The sequence below is a fragment of the Pteronotus mesoamericanus genome, unplaced genomic scaffold (assembly GCF_021234165.1).
Source record: "Pteronotus mesoamericanus isolate MK-2021 breed Mesoamerican mustached bat unplaced genomic scaffold, CSHL_Meso_final scaffold_651, whole genome shotgun sequence".
Lineage (NCBI taxonomy): Eukaryota > Metazoa > Chordata > Mammalia > Chiroptera > Mormoopidae > Pteronotus > Pteronotus mesoamericanus.
The window spans coordinates 32,055,487-32,068,422 of NW_026555325.1; the positions used below are offsets into that span (position 1 = coordinate 32,055,487).

General features: G+C 35.1%; 1 protein-coding gene across 2 annotated transcripts in view; it reads right to left on the reverse strand.

Moving 5' to 3' along the window:
• The window catches only part of TLK1 (tousled like kinase 1), a 137,930-nt gene that overhangs the window by 66,047 nt on the left and 58,947 nt on the right, over positions 1 to 12,936 (reverse strand). For both annotated transcript variants that reach the window (XM_054562584.1, XM_054562583.1), the window contains exon 3: positions 6,127 to 6,198. In XM_054562584.1, coding sequence (XP_054418559.1) covers positions 6,127 to 6,198 — 72 coding nt within the window. The remainder of the gene's footprint in view (positions 1 to 6,126; positions 6,199 to 12,936) is intronic.

Sequence of the window (12,936 nt, forward strand, 5' to 3'; positions counted from 1 at the left end):
TGAAGCCAGGTCAAGTTAATTTTAGGTCTAACTTCCTAGTTTTCTTAATCTCTACTTCCTCTAAAAGATGCAAATAAGAAATTACACACAATGTGGCCCTTTAAAAAGTCTTTTAAAGAACGAACAAAAAACAAAAGCATTAATGCTTCAACTTGTCTTCAATATCACAACTTTAACTCAAATAAGGGGGAAAAAATTTCAGTTCCAAGACTACTTCCAAAGCAATTCAAATGATAAAGCTAATCAGATCTCCCTTCATAAAATGACCTTTACTAATCATTGTTAGAGGTAATTAAGACAATCAAGGCATCATATCTATATTATATTTTCTTTACTATTTTTTTTACTATTTTCTTTACTATTTTTTTACTATTTTCGGAATTATTTACAATTCCGAAAGTGGATCTAAGTTTAAATGTCTAGATGGAACAACTGTCCCAGTTCTATTACTTAAAATATTCTTAACCCTAAATAACCCCAAAATCCCCAAATGTACCTGGGATCAAAAATAAATAGTAATTCAATGCCAGGGTGCTAAGGAAAGGGTCACAGGGAGTTAAAGAATTGATAATCACCCAGGAAGAAGGGAAAATAAAGATAGAATAGAAAGATAGAATATATTTTAAATCCTTCAATTCTGATTCAAGTTATATAAAAGTATTACAGAAGATAAAGATTAAATTGAGGCAAAAATAGAATTTGGCATGTGCATCTGCTTTATAATCATTATTATGTAGTACACTGTATGCAAACATACATGCCTAAGTAGGCTTAAATGTGATTCTCCATTAAAGATGATATAATTCAATGATATTTATGGTCAATCACAAATATCCCACCTCAGTAAGAAATAAAATAAAGCACAGAGCTATATTCTAGAACATCCCAAAAGAGAGGCAGGGAGGAAGAATGGTTATGGTACTAATATTCATTATAAATTATAAATGAGCTACATAACACACATAATTTATTTTAGCATCTTGGGGTAAGGTAGAGTGGGAATAGCAATCGTAGAGAATTTAGAGACAGTAAAGGTCTTTGTGTTCAGACACAGAAGGTTCCTGCAAGAACTGCAAACAGGTAGGTCAAGGCAGGTTCTAAAACTTGGAAAAGTTTTACAACCAAGAAATATGGGCTCCTTCTCTTATCCTCATAAAATAATCTGGACTTTTACCTAGCAGGTAAATCACACAGACTATGTTTATAACTCCTAAAGGCATTCCAAAACATTTTTTAAAAGGATGAGTGACCCCTCTCCCTCAAACTCTCTTCCCTGTCCCTCTCATAAAACTGGTATCATTACCCACACACCCAACACCCATTCATGATTCTTTCCTTCAGCTAATAACCTCTATTTTCACTGTAAAGTAAAGGAAAGGTTACTAGGCGCGGAAGTTCATCCATCAGAAGGAAGGCCATTCCTAGTCATTTCTGCCTACAACTCACCCTGCCTATCAGGGTCTGGATCTCACCATTCACGCTGCCTCCAGGAAAAGGTGTTAAGAGTTGGTTCTATTTTCCCCCTCTCTCTTCAGCACTTTCCTTGTCCCATCATAGCTCTGCTATGACCCCCTTTCCTTAGCACATAACATGTCAAGCCTGCTAAGACTCTCAATACTGTCTCCTTTCCTTCACGGTCAAGATTCTGCCAAAAGCTGTCAATATTTGCTGTCACTATTTCCTCACTTTCCAATGCTTCCTTAATCAACTATAATCTAGCATCTTGCTCCCATTAATCTACTAAAACTAAGCCTAAGTAACAAATTCTTAGTCACTTTTTGCCATTGTTATCTTAATGTGACCTTCTGTGACACTTAATTCATTTTCTCTTTTTCTTCCTATTTATCTACCTCTTTTCTCCAGCACGCCCATCCTGCCTGGTAACATTTTCTAGAGTTACACAAACTATCAGGATGAGTTCATCTACAGAAGCAGTTTTTAAACTTTTGGGTCTCAGGAGTCCACTACAAACTCTTAAAAGCTGTTGAGGACCCTCCCGAAGCTTTTATTTATCTGGATTATAACTAACGATATTTACCATTTTAGAATTTAAAACTAAAAAGCTTTTAAACATCAGAACACACAAGTACAAAATCCATATATCGTCAGTGATGATATCATGTGTCATACAGCCTCTGGAGATTTTCACTATAAACTCAAGAAAAAGCAAAAGTTTTAAAAAGCCAAATATGACTTAGCATTATTTTTGAAAAGGTAAATAATGTCTTAGCACTGTTATAAAAATTGTTTTAACCTTGTGGACCCTCCAAAAGAGTCTCTGGATCCCCAGGAATCCTCAGACAATTCAATACTTCACACCTATGTAGAAACTCCTAAGTCTTTATCTATAGCCAGACCTCTTTCTTTCCTGCATCATCATCTAAAGTTACATACCTTTAAATAATCCTAGCCTCTTCCCTTTCCTTCTATACTCTCATTCAGTCATCAAACCCTACTGATTTCACTTTTAAAATCTGGCAGAATTGAGAGCGTGTTAGAAAAATGCAAACCCCCTCCCCAGACCTACAGGCAAAGAACCCTTGGTAATTCACTTGTACATTAAACTCCGAGAAGCATGGGCCTGGATGCTGACAGTGTCACAGTAACCAAAGTTAGAGCATCTGAAGTAGAAGGGTATCCAAAAGGCCACCTTGAGATCACTAAACCAGAACCCCTCTTACTTGAAGTTTTTACTCCTAACATTAAACCTCAAAGGTCTGGAGTTTTGTAAAGGCACGGTATTCCTGAAGTAAATGATCTTCCTAACTTTGGTTTAATGTCCCTCCAGACATTCTCAATGTTCTATCCTCTGCACTGCCACTGTGAAGGCCTTCTTTATCTCTATTTTGTCTTCGCCCAACCCCTACACTTCAACAACTCTCTGTCACCCAGATAAAAGCCCAAATTCCTTTCTATGATAGAAAAGGGCTTTCTTTCAAACTCTGACCCATCCCTATCTTTCACCCTTCTTGCATATCCTCCCTAGACCAGAAACTTGTGAACCAGGTGAATCACCTCTGCTGTGTGGTATTTTTTCTAAGCTCCTCAGGGGCTCTGAAGTCCAGCTGGGGTTGAGAATCACTGCCTTGTATCTTGAACAAAACTACTTGCCAAGCTTCCATGCAAAAGCGAAAGCATATCCTATTCCCTCTGCCTGCCTTTTCATATGTTGCCCTTGTCCTCTGGAATGAATCCATAGCCTTTTGTAACAACTACCATTGCTTCTCTGAAGGAAAACTCTTCTCTTCCCTCCTCTCCTCTCCTGTGCACGAAGATGGAATTAGGAGTTTCTTGCTCTTTGATCCCATAGCACCTTGTCCTTGCTTACATTTATTGTAACAGCCCACCATGTTTATAAAGTAGTCTGTCCTACTCTTGTGAAGGCAGAGATGAGGAGATAGTAGATAAATAATGAATGCTTAATGAAAATACAATAAATTTTTGGAGACTGTTGAATAGATCTAGGTTGATTTAAAATAAAGCAAAGCAAGATCAACACCTTCCTACCTGCTACAGGTGATTTCATTAACAAAAGGAAAAACCTCCATTTAGAACCTACAATATCTACATTTAGAAATACAGGCAAATCTAGTTATGAAGTGATTCATATATTAACTGAAATGGTAAATTTCAGTTGAAGTAGATTCAATTAGCCTAACATTAAATATCAGATGTTTTCCAGTTTTAATAGTAAAAGGGTAATAGAATACAGGAGTGTTCTGGTGTCTGAAGAGCACTGGGTAGGAGGATACACAGTAGGGGAAGCTAAAATCTTCATAAATACTAAGAGGGACTCAACAGATAATGCTAATTGATAAAACAAAATAGCAAGATATGCACATTATTTACACTGTAAAACGTGGAAATAAATACCAGTATGAAAGGCTAGAAAACAGAAAGAGGAGTGTGGAAAAATGGGTGGCAGAGAACTGTTTTTTAAAAATAAATAAATGAAGGGTTTTAGTACTATTTGTTCATAAAAACAAAACCTACTATTTTTAAAAAAGTAATGATTAGGAAATGGATTACCAAAAGAATAAAATGACATCAGAAGACAATGAAATACTACATAAACTCTACTACTTGGTGTACAGGAAAAAAAGAAGTACTTCTGCATTTTACTGTTTACTTCCAACATCGTAACTCAGTGGCCTATGAATATCTGCATCTTGATTTGTATAAAATTTCACCCCAAAGAAATTCAATAATTAAGGTATGCCATATAGAAATAAAACCTGGGAATTATTTTCCAGACATGTAGCTTCTTATAATGAAAAGACCAAAAAAGTTTGCTTCTTCACATTTTAAGAAAAATGTATAATCTGTAGTCATTTCCAAAATATTGTGCCACTTGACTTAACCATTAATTTCTAAAACTTCCAGATACAGAACACAAAACAGCAAAATTCAAAAGATTAAGCTTTTCTATTGCTGTCCCTATGTCAAAATTTCTATACAAATAAAGCAAAGTACATCCAATGGTGAACCAAACTTTATTTCACTGCAAATGCCACTGCAGTCTTAAAAATTTTAATGAAAAATATAGCAAAAAGTGATTCTTGCAATTCTTCAAAGCGAAGTGCTATTTTCTTATAGATTGATTCTTTTGAAGGAATCAAATACTGCCATCTATAAAAATCATAGAAATATACGTTATAGGTGATCTAACTTTTTTACTACGTTTCACTATTTTTAAAAAAATCAGAAACACCAGATTTGGTGAACAGAAAGGGGAAATGTATAAAACTATTTTTTTGTTCTTTATAACATAAAAGCCTATGAAAGAGGAGGCATGTGAATTTACTAAATAGATCCAAATCTGGAAATATCAAGAAATTTTTCAAAGTCCAAGAAATGTAAATTGAAAACATTCTTGATATAATTTCTGAAAAACTGTACTTTGTCTAGATCTAAACCTACAATTTTTAAAGGCTCGGTATAAATGTGTTAATTTAAAAAAAAAAAAAAACTAAACTGTGACAGTCTGGTACTATAGGGGCTACTAACGCTTACCTCAAGGGAACCTACTGCAGATAAAGTCCCGTCACTTGCACAGTCCTTTCAGCTGCCTGCCAGTTGTCTCTGTGGAAGGGAAAGCCTGATGAGTGAGAGCCCTATGCCACACTCCTCTGGAGTGTCAGGGTGCCTGCACAGAGCTGCACAGAACTATCTGCCCAGAGGTTCCTAGATGCTTCCCATAACACAGGGCTTACAAAGATGCCACCACTGACATTCCCCTTCCACTGAACACCAAAACTGAATGGTTACGAGTTACTGAGTGCTAACAACATTCTGGTATTATCAAGGTTATAGATCTACGCTAACCCAAATTTAAAAAAAGACTAAAATGGACCAAGTAGAAATAAGTTAACATTGACAGAGAAAACATACACACAGACACATACACACATATACACCAAAAAGAGAAAGAACACCATAATTTGAGAAGAGACAATATTACAAGCTATATCCACAAAAAGTGAAGTTGCAGCATCAATAAGCAAATGCTAAAACTCAGACATTCCTGTCTACGCATTTTTCAAAGATGCCATCAAGTGTATCATGGTCAATGTGAACTCTACCATGGATCCAAATGACTACTAACAAAATTGAATTTATTTTCCTAGTGGGGTCAGTAAGTGGGTGCAAAGGGGGATTTTTCAGATATTTTTAAGTAAGAAATGTAAAAATCAACAGCATGAAATTCCACAAGAGATTTCACAAAGAGAAAAAAAAACCTTGTATCTGTATCTCAGAAAGTAAACAAATCCTTACTCCGAGCCAAACTAAAAGGATTTAATGAGAAATAATAGAAAACTGTGAAACAATGTATTTCAAAAACCACCTTCATCTCCTAGAATTATGAATGGCTAGTAACTGTCTTCCATTAAGAACACCTATGCCACAAGTTCAGCTACATAACCAAAAAATATATTTTCTTTCTAATGCCAAATACAGTCTTCAGTCTGAATGCTGTGCTTCATAGGCAGATAAAATGCTCCTACAAAAAGAACTTAAAAAGTATTAACATTTAGCACAAGAAATGATGAAGAAAAAAACTAATTTTTTAAAAGGGTGATTCCAGCTTTATATTAACAGCACCATAGTTAAAATGAAGTTACTTACCTCTGATTCTTTGTCACTTAAAGATCCCAAGCTTCCAAAACTGTGATTAGAGCTTTCATTATTTGTTGAGGCCTGTTAAAGATTTTTTAAAAAGTAAAAATTAGAATTTAAAATGAAACATATTATGAAGTAAACTGTCTTCATAAATTAAATTATGATACCTTTCAGCAATAAAGTCAAATGAAGTAAAAATAAAGAAATACCAACCTGTTAATACTACAAATATCTTCAAAAGTTTTATCAAGTCAATAAAAGTCACTGTATTTTAGGAACAAACTTACTAGTTTTCTTTTTTTTTAAGATTTTTTTTTTTTTTTTTTTTAATTTTTAGAGAGAAAGGAAGGGAGGAAAAGAGGGAGAGAAACATCATCGGTTGCCTCTTGCACACCCCCAACCAGGAATCTGGCCAGCAACTCAGGCATGTGCCTTAACTGGAAATTGAACCAGTGACCTTTAGGTTCATGGGACAGTGCTCAACCCCCTGAGCCAGACCAGTCAGGGATACTGGTTGATTTTTTACAAAACCAAATTCAGAAGCAAAGGAATTGGGCATTTGTTAGGGTAACAAGATCCCTAAAACTACTATTCAATCTGTAAAAACGAATGCTTCCTTTAACTGAAAGTACTATTTGTGCTCCTTAATTCTCTTCACGATCTTGGCAAATTCCTTCAGATCCCATCCACACCCATTGGCCTTCTCTTCATATAAACAAACTGGACAACCTTTGGTTTTTTTTGTTTGTTCTAAGTGTTTTAAGAAAACCTTTTTATCATCTTGACCATTTTAACTGCTTCACTCAAGAGTTTCTACATTTCCTTTACAATATTTTTTTGAACTGTGACAAACAGAAATGACTTATCATTCTGAAGAATGATGTCTGCTATGTTTCCAAGAGGTTTCTAGGATGCTTATTATTTCATGGCCTCACTTGGACCAACAGCACATTAGATCCATGTCTTCCAGGAACGTCTAGGCGAGAGGAAGACAGGCTATGGAATATAACCAAAGATGATGCACAAAAGAACTTCATGTGCATGCACGCCAGCTGATAATGTTTCCCTTCAATCTGTAACAGTAGCTGTTAATCCTACTATTAAAAGGTTGCCAAAGTTAAACCATAATTACTGTTACACTAATTTCCAAACTGATGACCCTGAGCTACTTGCATTCATGTCCAATACTATGATAGACACTGTAAAGGCTGTTTTCAACATAAATAGCAGTCAAAGTGATTAAGATTCAAGCACTATTTAGAGGAAGTTATATAATCTAATCAGAGCAAGATGATCAAATTTGAAACAAAGATCACCATATAAATAGCCATTAAGAAGTGATAAACTATAAAGATTCATGGACAATGGAGGCAGTGGCAGCATTTTTGAGCATCTCTAAATCTCCACATATATATAAACTCCAAACCCATACACAACATTTACAACAAAACTGGGTGACCAGGAATCTCCCTAAAATAACAGGTGGGAACAGATCACCAAACATAGGACATGCACTGGTAAGAGAGGAAGCAAAAAGAAGTATGGTGTCTGACAGATTTGACAACAGTAGCTCCCAAAAGAGCAAATGCAAATTGACCAGTAAGCAAATTTCAGTACAGAAGCTATAACTGGAGGTTTCTGCCCTTTCCAATAGTGACTAAGTACAAGGGGTCCACGGTGAAGTCTAAAGAAGTTGGAGCAATTTAGCCCCTATGAACTCTTAAAACTAATCCTTCACTAAGGGTGTCATAATAAAAATAAATTACTGGATATGGAAACAAAATTAAACACAACACGTACAATGAAGACAAAGGAAAAAGAATATCAACATTAATGAGGGTAAGAAAGCAAAGCCTAGAAATCTCAAAAAGCAAATGCCACACTTAAGTGCCCAAAAATAACAGCAGAGGGAGCTCTATAAGAAAAGCCATTCTAAACCCACAAAAGAGTGAGCAACAAAAAATCATGTTGATCATCCGATGAAGTTATAATAAAAAAAGATACAGAATAATATATTGATAATAAAAGCATACCAGAAATGCATACACATTTCACAAAATAGATGAAAACTGTAACTTGCTATTTCAAAATGAGCTAAAATAAATTAGTAAAATGACTGAAGATGTGAAAGAACATAAATCAAATTTCATAAAACTCAGAAATTTCTAAGGTCACAGAAATTAGGAAAGCAACAGAAAGGGGGAAGGGGGAGGTTCAATAATGAAGATTAAGCCTGAATGAACCCAAAAGAAAACACAAACAGTTAAGGCTTTAAGAGAACTAGAAGGTAAAAAAGGGGGAACACTTTTGAAGTCAAAAGAAGTGAGGTGAGAGAGAGAGAGAGAGAGAGAGAGAGAGAGAGAGAGAGAGAGAGAGAAAGCAACAAATACTGAAGCAACAAAGATCCAACTTCAGATGACAGAAGTCTTTAAAGAGCACTTCTGGAAGAAAAAAATAAGTAGAAACTATAATTCAGGAAATTCTCCTTAAAATTTTTTAAAAAATTGAAACTACTGCCTGAAAGAACACATGTTGCACCTAAGAATATCAAATTTTTCAAAGGCAACACTTTATGCTAAAGAAAATAGAGTAACAAATTTAAGATATTTAGGCAACTATGAAGTGTTTTATATCCAGTAAAATTGATTTTTTAACACATACAAGGCATAAATAAATTTATAAAAATGTCAGAAATCATAAAATAATGCTTTCATGAACCTTCCAAAAGAATTCAGGGAACAAGATTCAGATAACCAAAGTGAAGTTTCAACCTAAGAACTGACGTAATCAATAATATTACCTACTGATAAAGGTTAAATGAGAAACACAAGGAAGAAACTATAAAATTTAATGATTAAATGTATGCAGAATTGTTAATACAATAGTTTAAAAATTGGGAGATGGAATTTTTATGGAAAGTATAAGTGAAAAAATGTTCAACTGTTGCCAATATTCACTTTGGTTATTGAGATAGCACAAGTAGTTGAGACAAGTGTGTCGAAAGAACAATTATGTGATATATTAATTCTATCATTGTTTCAAGTCCTTGAGAACTACAATTCTTTTTTATTTTATTTATTTTTTCAAATACACTTGTCTCTGCCTTCCCCCCACCACTTTCCCTTGCCCCCTCCCTCCTTCCCTCCCTCAGCTCTTCCCCTTTGGTTTTGTCCATGAGTCCTTGCTGTATGTTCCTTGACTTTCCCCTTCCCTTCCTTTTCCCCCGGCCCCCTCCCTTCTTCCCTCTCGTCTCTGTTGGTTTCTTTTCCTTTCAGTGTTGCTGGTCTTATTTTCCTTGCATCTTTGTTTTGTTGGTTAGGTTCCACTTATAGGTAAGATCATATGGTATCTGTCTTTTGCCCCCTGGCTTATTTCACTTAGCATAATGCTCTCCAGTTCCATCCATGCTGTCGCAAAGTTTAGTAGGTTTTTTTTTTTCTTTCTGCTGCGTAGTATTCCATTGTGTAAATGTACCATCATTTTTTGATCCAATCATCTACTGATGGGCATTCAGGTTGCTTCCAACACTTGGCTATTGTCAATTGTGCTGCTATGAACATTGGGGTGCATAGGTTCTTTTGAATTGGCATTTTGGTGTTCTTAGGGTATAGTCCCAGCAGGGGAATCACTGGATCAAAAGGCAGTTCCATTTTCAGCTTTTTGAGGAAATTCCACACTGCTTTCCACAATGGCTGTACCAGTCTGCATTCCCACCAACAGTGCACTGGTGTTCCCTTTTCTCCACAGCCTCACCAGCACCTGTTGTTTGTTGATCTGTTTATGATGGCCATTCTGACCGGTGTGAGGTGGTACCTCATGGTGGTTTTGATCTGCATTTCTCTGATGGCTAGTGATGCTGAGCATCCTTTCAAATGCCTCTGGGCCCTCTGTAGCTCCTCCTTGGAAAAGCGTCTGCCCAGGTCCTTTGCCCATTTTTTGATTGGATCGTTTGTCTTCTTGGAGTGGAGTCGAGTGAGTTCTTTATATATCTTGGAGATCAAACCTCTATCTGATGTATCAGAGAACTACAATTCTTGATACAGAAGAAAGAAGATACAGATACAAATAAAAACCTTGTAGTTCTGTTTTGAATTGGAAACAGTAATATAAATTCATAAGATATTTTTATCTTTAAAAAAAAGTAATTTAAAAAATACAGATTCTGCCACGAGTAGTAACAGAATACCTCTTATCAGACCAATGTTCCCACAAATAAGTATAAATTCTGGAAAAATACATAAAAAACAACTAACTAAGGGTAACTGTGCAACCAAAAGTAGGCACAGTCGGGACAGGACACAACACTTGTAAGAAGGGAATACAGCTAAGTGGGTTTTGTGTTTTTAACAGCTTTTGCTGGTAGGAAGATCCCTAGTCTGAGCTGCACAGAGCAGATGAAACTTGGATCATAACATGCAGGCTTACTGGCTTGAAAAACCAGTCTGGAGCTACGACAGCAGCTGAAAGAAGGCAGATATATGCTGGAAAATAAAGCACCAAAGAAAGAGTTGCAAATTCTGCGTATTACCTCTATCCCTTCACTGATCTATGCAAGAGTGGAACAGACTCTAAGCAGTCCAGGTAAGGTTAAAACAACTGAACAGAGATATTCATCTCTATTCGCCTGCCATTCTCTGTAGGGAGACATGGTTTTAGATTTCAGTTCAGCCAAGTCAATTCGTTGTTAATATAAATAATAACCAAAAAACAACACTCTCCAGAATAATACACCAAATCCCAGAGTCACTATAATGTACCATCCCCAGTGTGCAGGATATAAACAAAATTTGTAAACTTACGAAGAAACAAGGAAATGTGATCCATAACCAAGAGTAAAGACAATAGAGACCAACCACAAGTTAACTCATATTAGAATTAGCAAAGCTCTAAAAGCTGCTACTGTCACTATGTTGAAGATAACGAAGAAAAGTACAGTTGTAATAGATGAACAAATTGGAAATTCAGCAGAAAGATAAAAATATAAAAGAGTCAAGTGAAAATTCCAAAACCAAATTAAAAAAAAAATTCACTGCCTGCGCTTCACATCAGAATTGAGACAGTACTGAAGATCAAAAGGTATTAGAAACTAAAGAAGAAAATTATTGAAAAAGATAGATAATTCAGCATGTATTGAGAGTCACAGAGAGAAAAAGGAGCAGAAATGTATCTGAATACCCAGAAAATCCCAAAACTTGGTGGAACATGTAAATTTACAGATTCAAGCAGCTCACAGATCACTCGAAGCAAAATAAGTACAAAGACAATCATACCTATTAATCTTCTCAAAGAACCAGTTGTTACATTAATTTTTCTATTAATTTTTTTCCTATTTTAATTCTGCTCTAATTTTTATTTTCTTCCCTCTATTGACTTTGGGCTTCCTTTGTTCTTTTTTTTTTCCCCTAGTTCTTTAAGGTGAAACATTAGATTATTTGCAATTTTTCTTGTTTATTGAGATAGGCCTGTAATGATATAAACTTCCATCTTACTACTGTTCTGTTATATCCCAAGTTTTTATTTGTTATATTGTCATTCTCATTTGTCTCTATGTATCCTTTGATGTTTTGTCATTTCTTCTTTGACTCAGTCATTGTCTAATACCCTGTTTTTCCTGCTTTCTTTTTGCAGATGACTTCCAATTTCAAAGCACTGTGGTTGGAGAATATGTGTAGTATGATTTCAATCTTCTTAAATTCATTGAGGTTAGTTTTATATCCTAAGATATGTTCTATCCTTGAGAAGGTTCCATGTACTCTAGAGAAGAATATATTATCTGGTATTCTGGGGATGAAAGGTCTGTAAATGCTATTATATCCATTTGGTCTAATGTGTCATTTAGGGCCCTATTGATTTTGCCTGGATGATCTATCCATAGCTGTCAGTTGGGTATTTAGGTTCCCTACTGTAATTGTGTTTTTGTCCATTTCTCCTTTTAGTTCCATTAGCAATTGCTTTATATATTTTAGTGCTGGTGTTATATCTTCCCTTACTCCCTTTATTTATTATTACAAAATGTCCATCTCTGTCTCTTGTTACGTTTTTTATCTTGAAATTTATTTGTCCGATATAATAATAATAATAATAGTAGTAGTAATAGTAATAATAATAATAATATACTATACCCACTTTTCTCTGGATACAATCTGCTTGGAGTATCATTTTCTACCCTTTCACTTTTAGCCTACATTTGTCCCTGCAGGTGAGACGTATCTCCTGAAGGCACCATATACTTCAGCTTTGTTTTTTTTATTGAAACGCTGCTCTGTGCTTTTTATTGGTGAGTTGTCCATTTACAGGTAGGGTTACTGTATGTATATAAGGATTTCCTACAGCCATTTTACCTTTGTTTTCTTGTAGCTCTGTGTCTCCAATGTTTGTTTTTCCTTGCTTTTTTGTCTGTTATTTTATTTTGGTGGTATTCTATGACTTTTTCCTCTTTTGGTTACATGTCTCAGTTTTAGACTTTTTTTTTTGTAGTTACCATTAGGGTTTATGTAAAAGAAAGTTCCACTTCTAGGTAACACCACAGTCAAACTATTGAAAACAAAAGGTAAAGAAAAAAATCCTACTACAATGAGATATCACTTCATACCTGTCAGAATGGCTATTACCAAAAAGATAAGAAATGACAAGTAATGACAAGGAATTAGAGAAAAGGAAACCCTGTGCGCTGTTGGTAGGTTTGTCAATCAGGGCAAACACTATGGAAAACAGTACAAAGTTTCTCAAAAAATTGTAACTAGAACTACCACATATATGATCAAGCAATTCTACTTTTGGGTATTTATCCAAACAAACAAAAAAACAAACAAAACA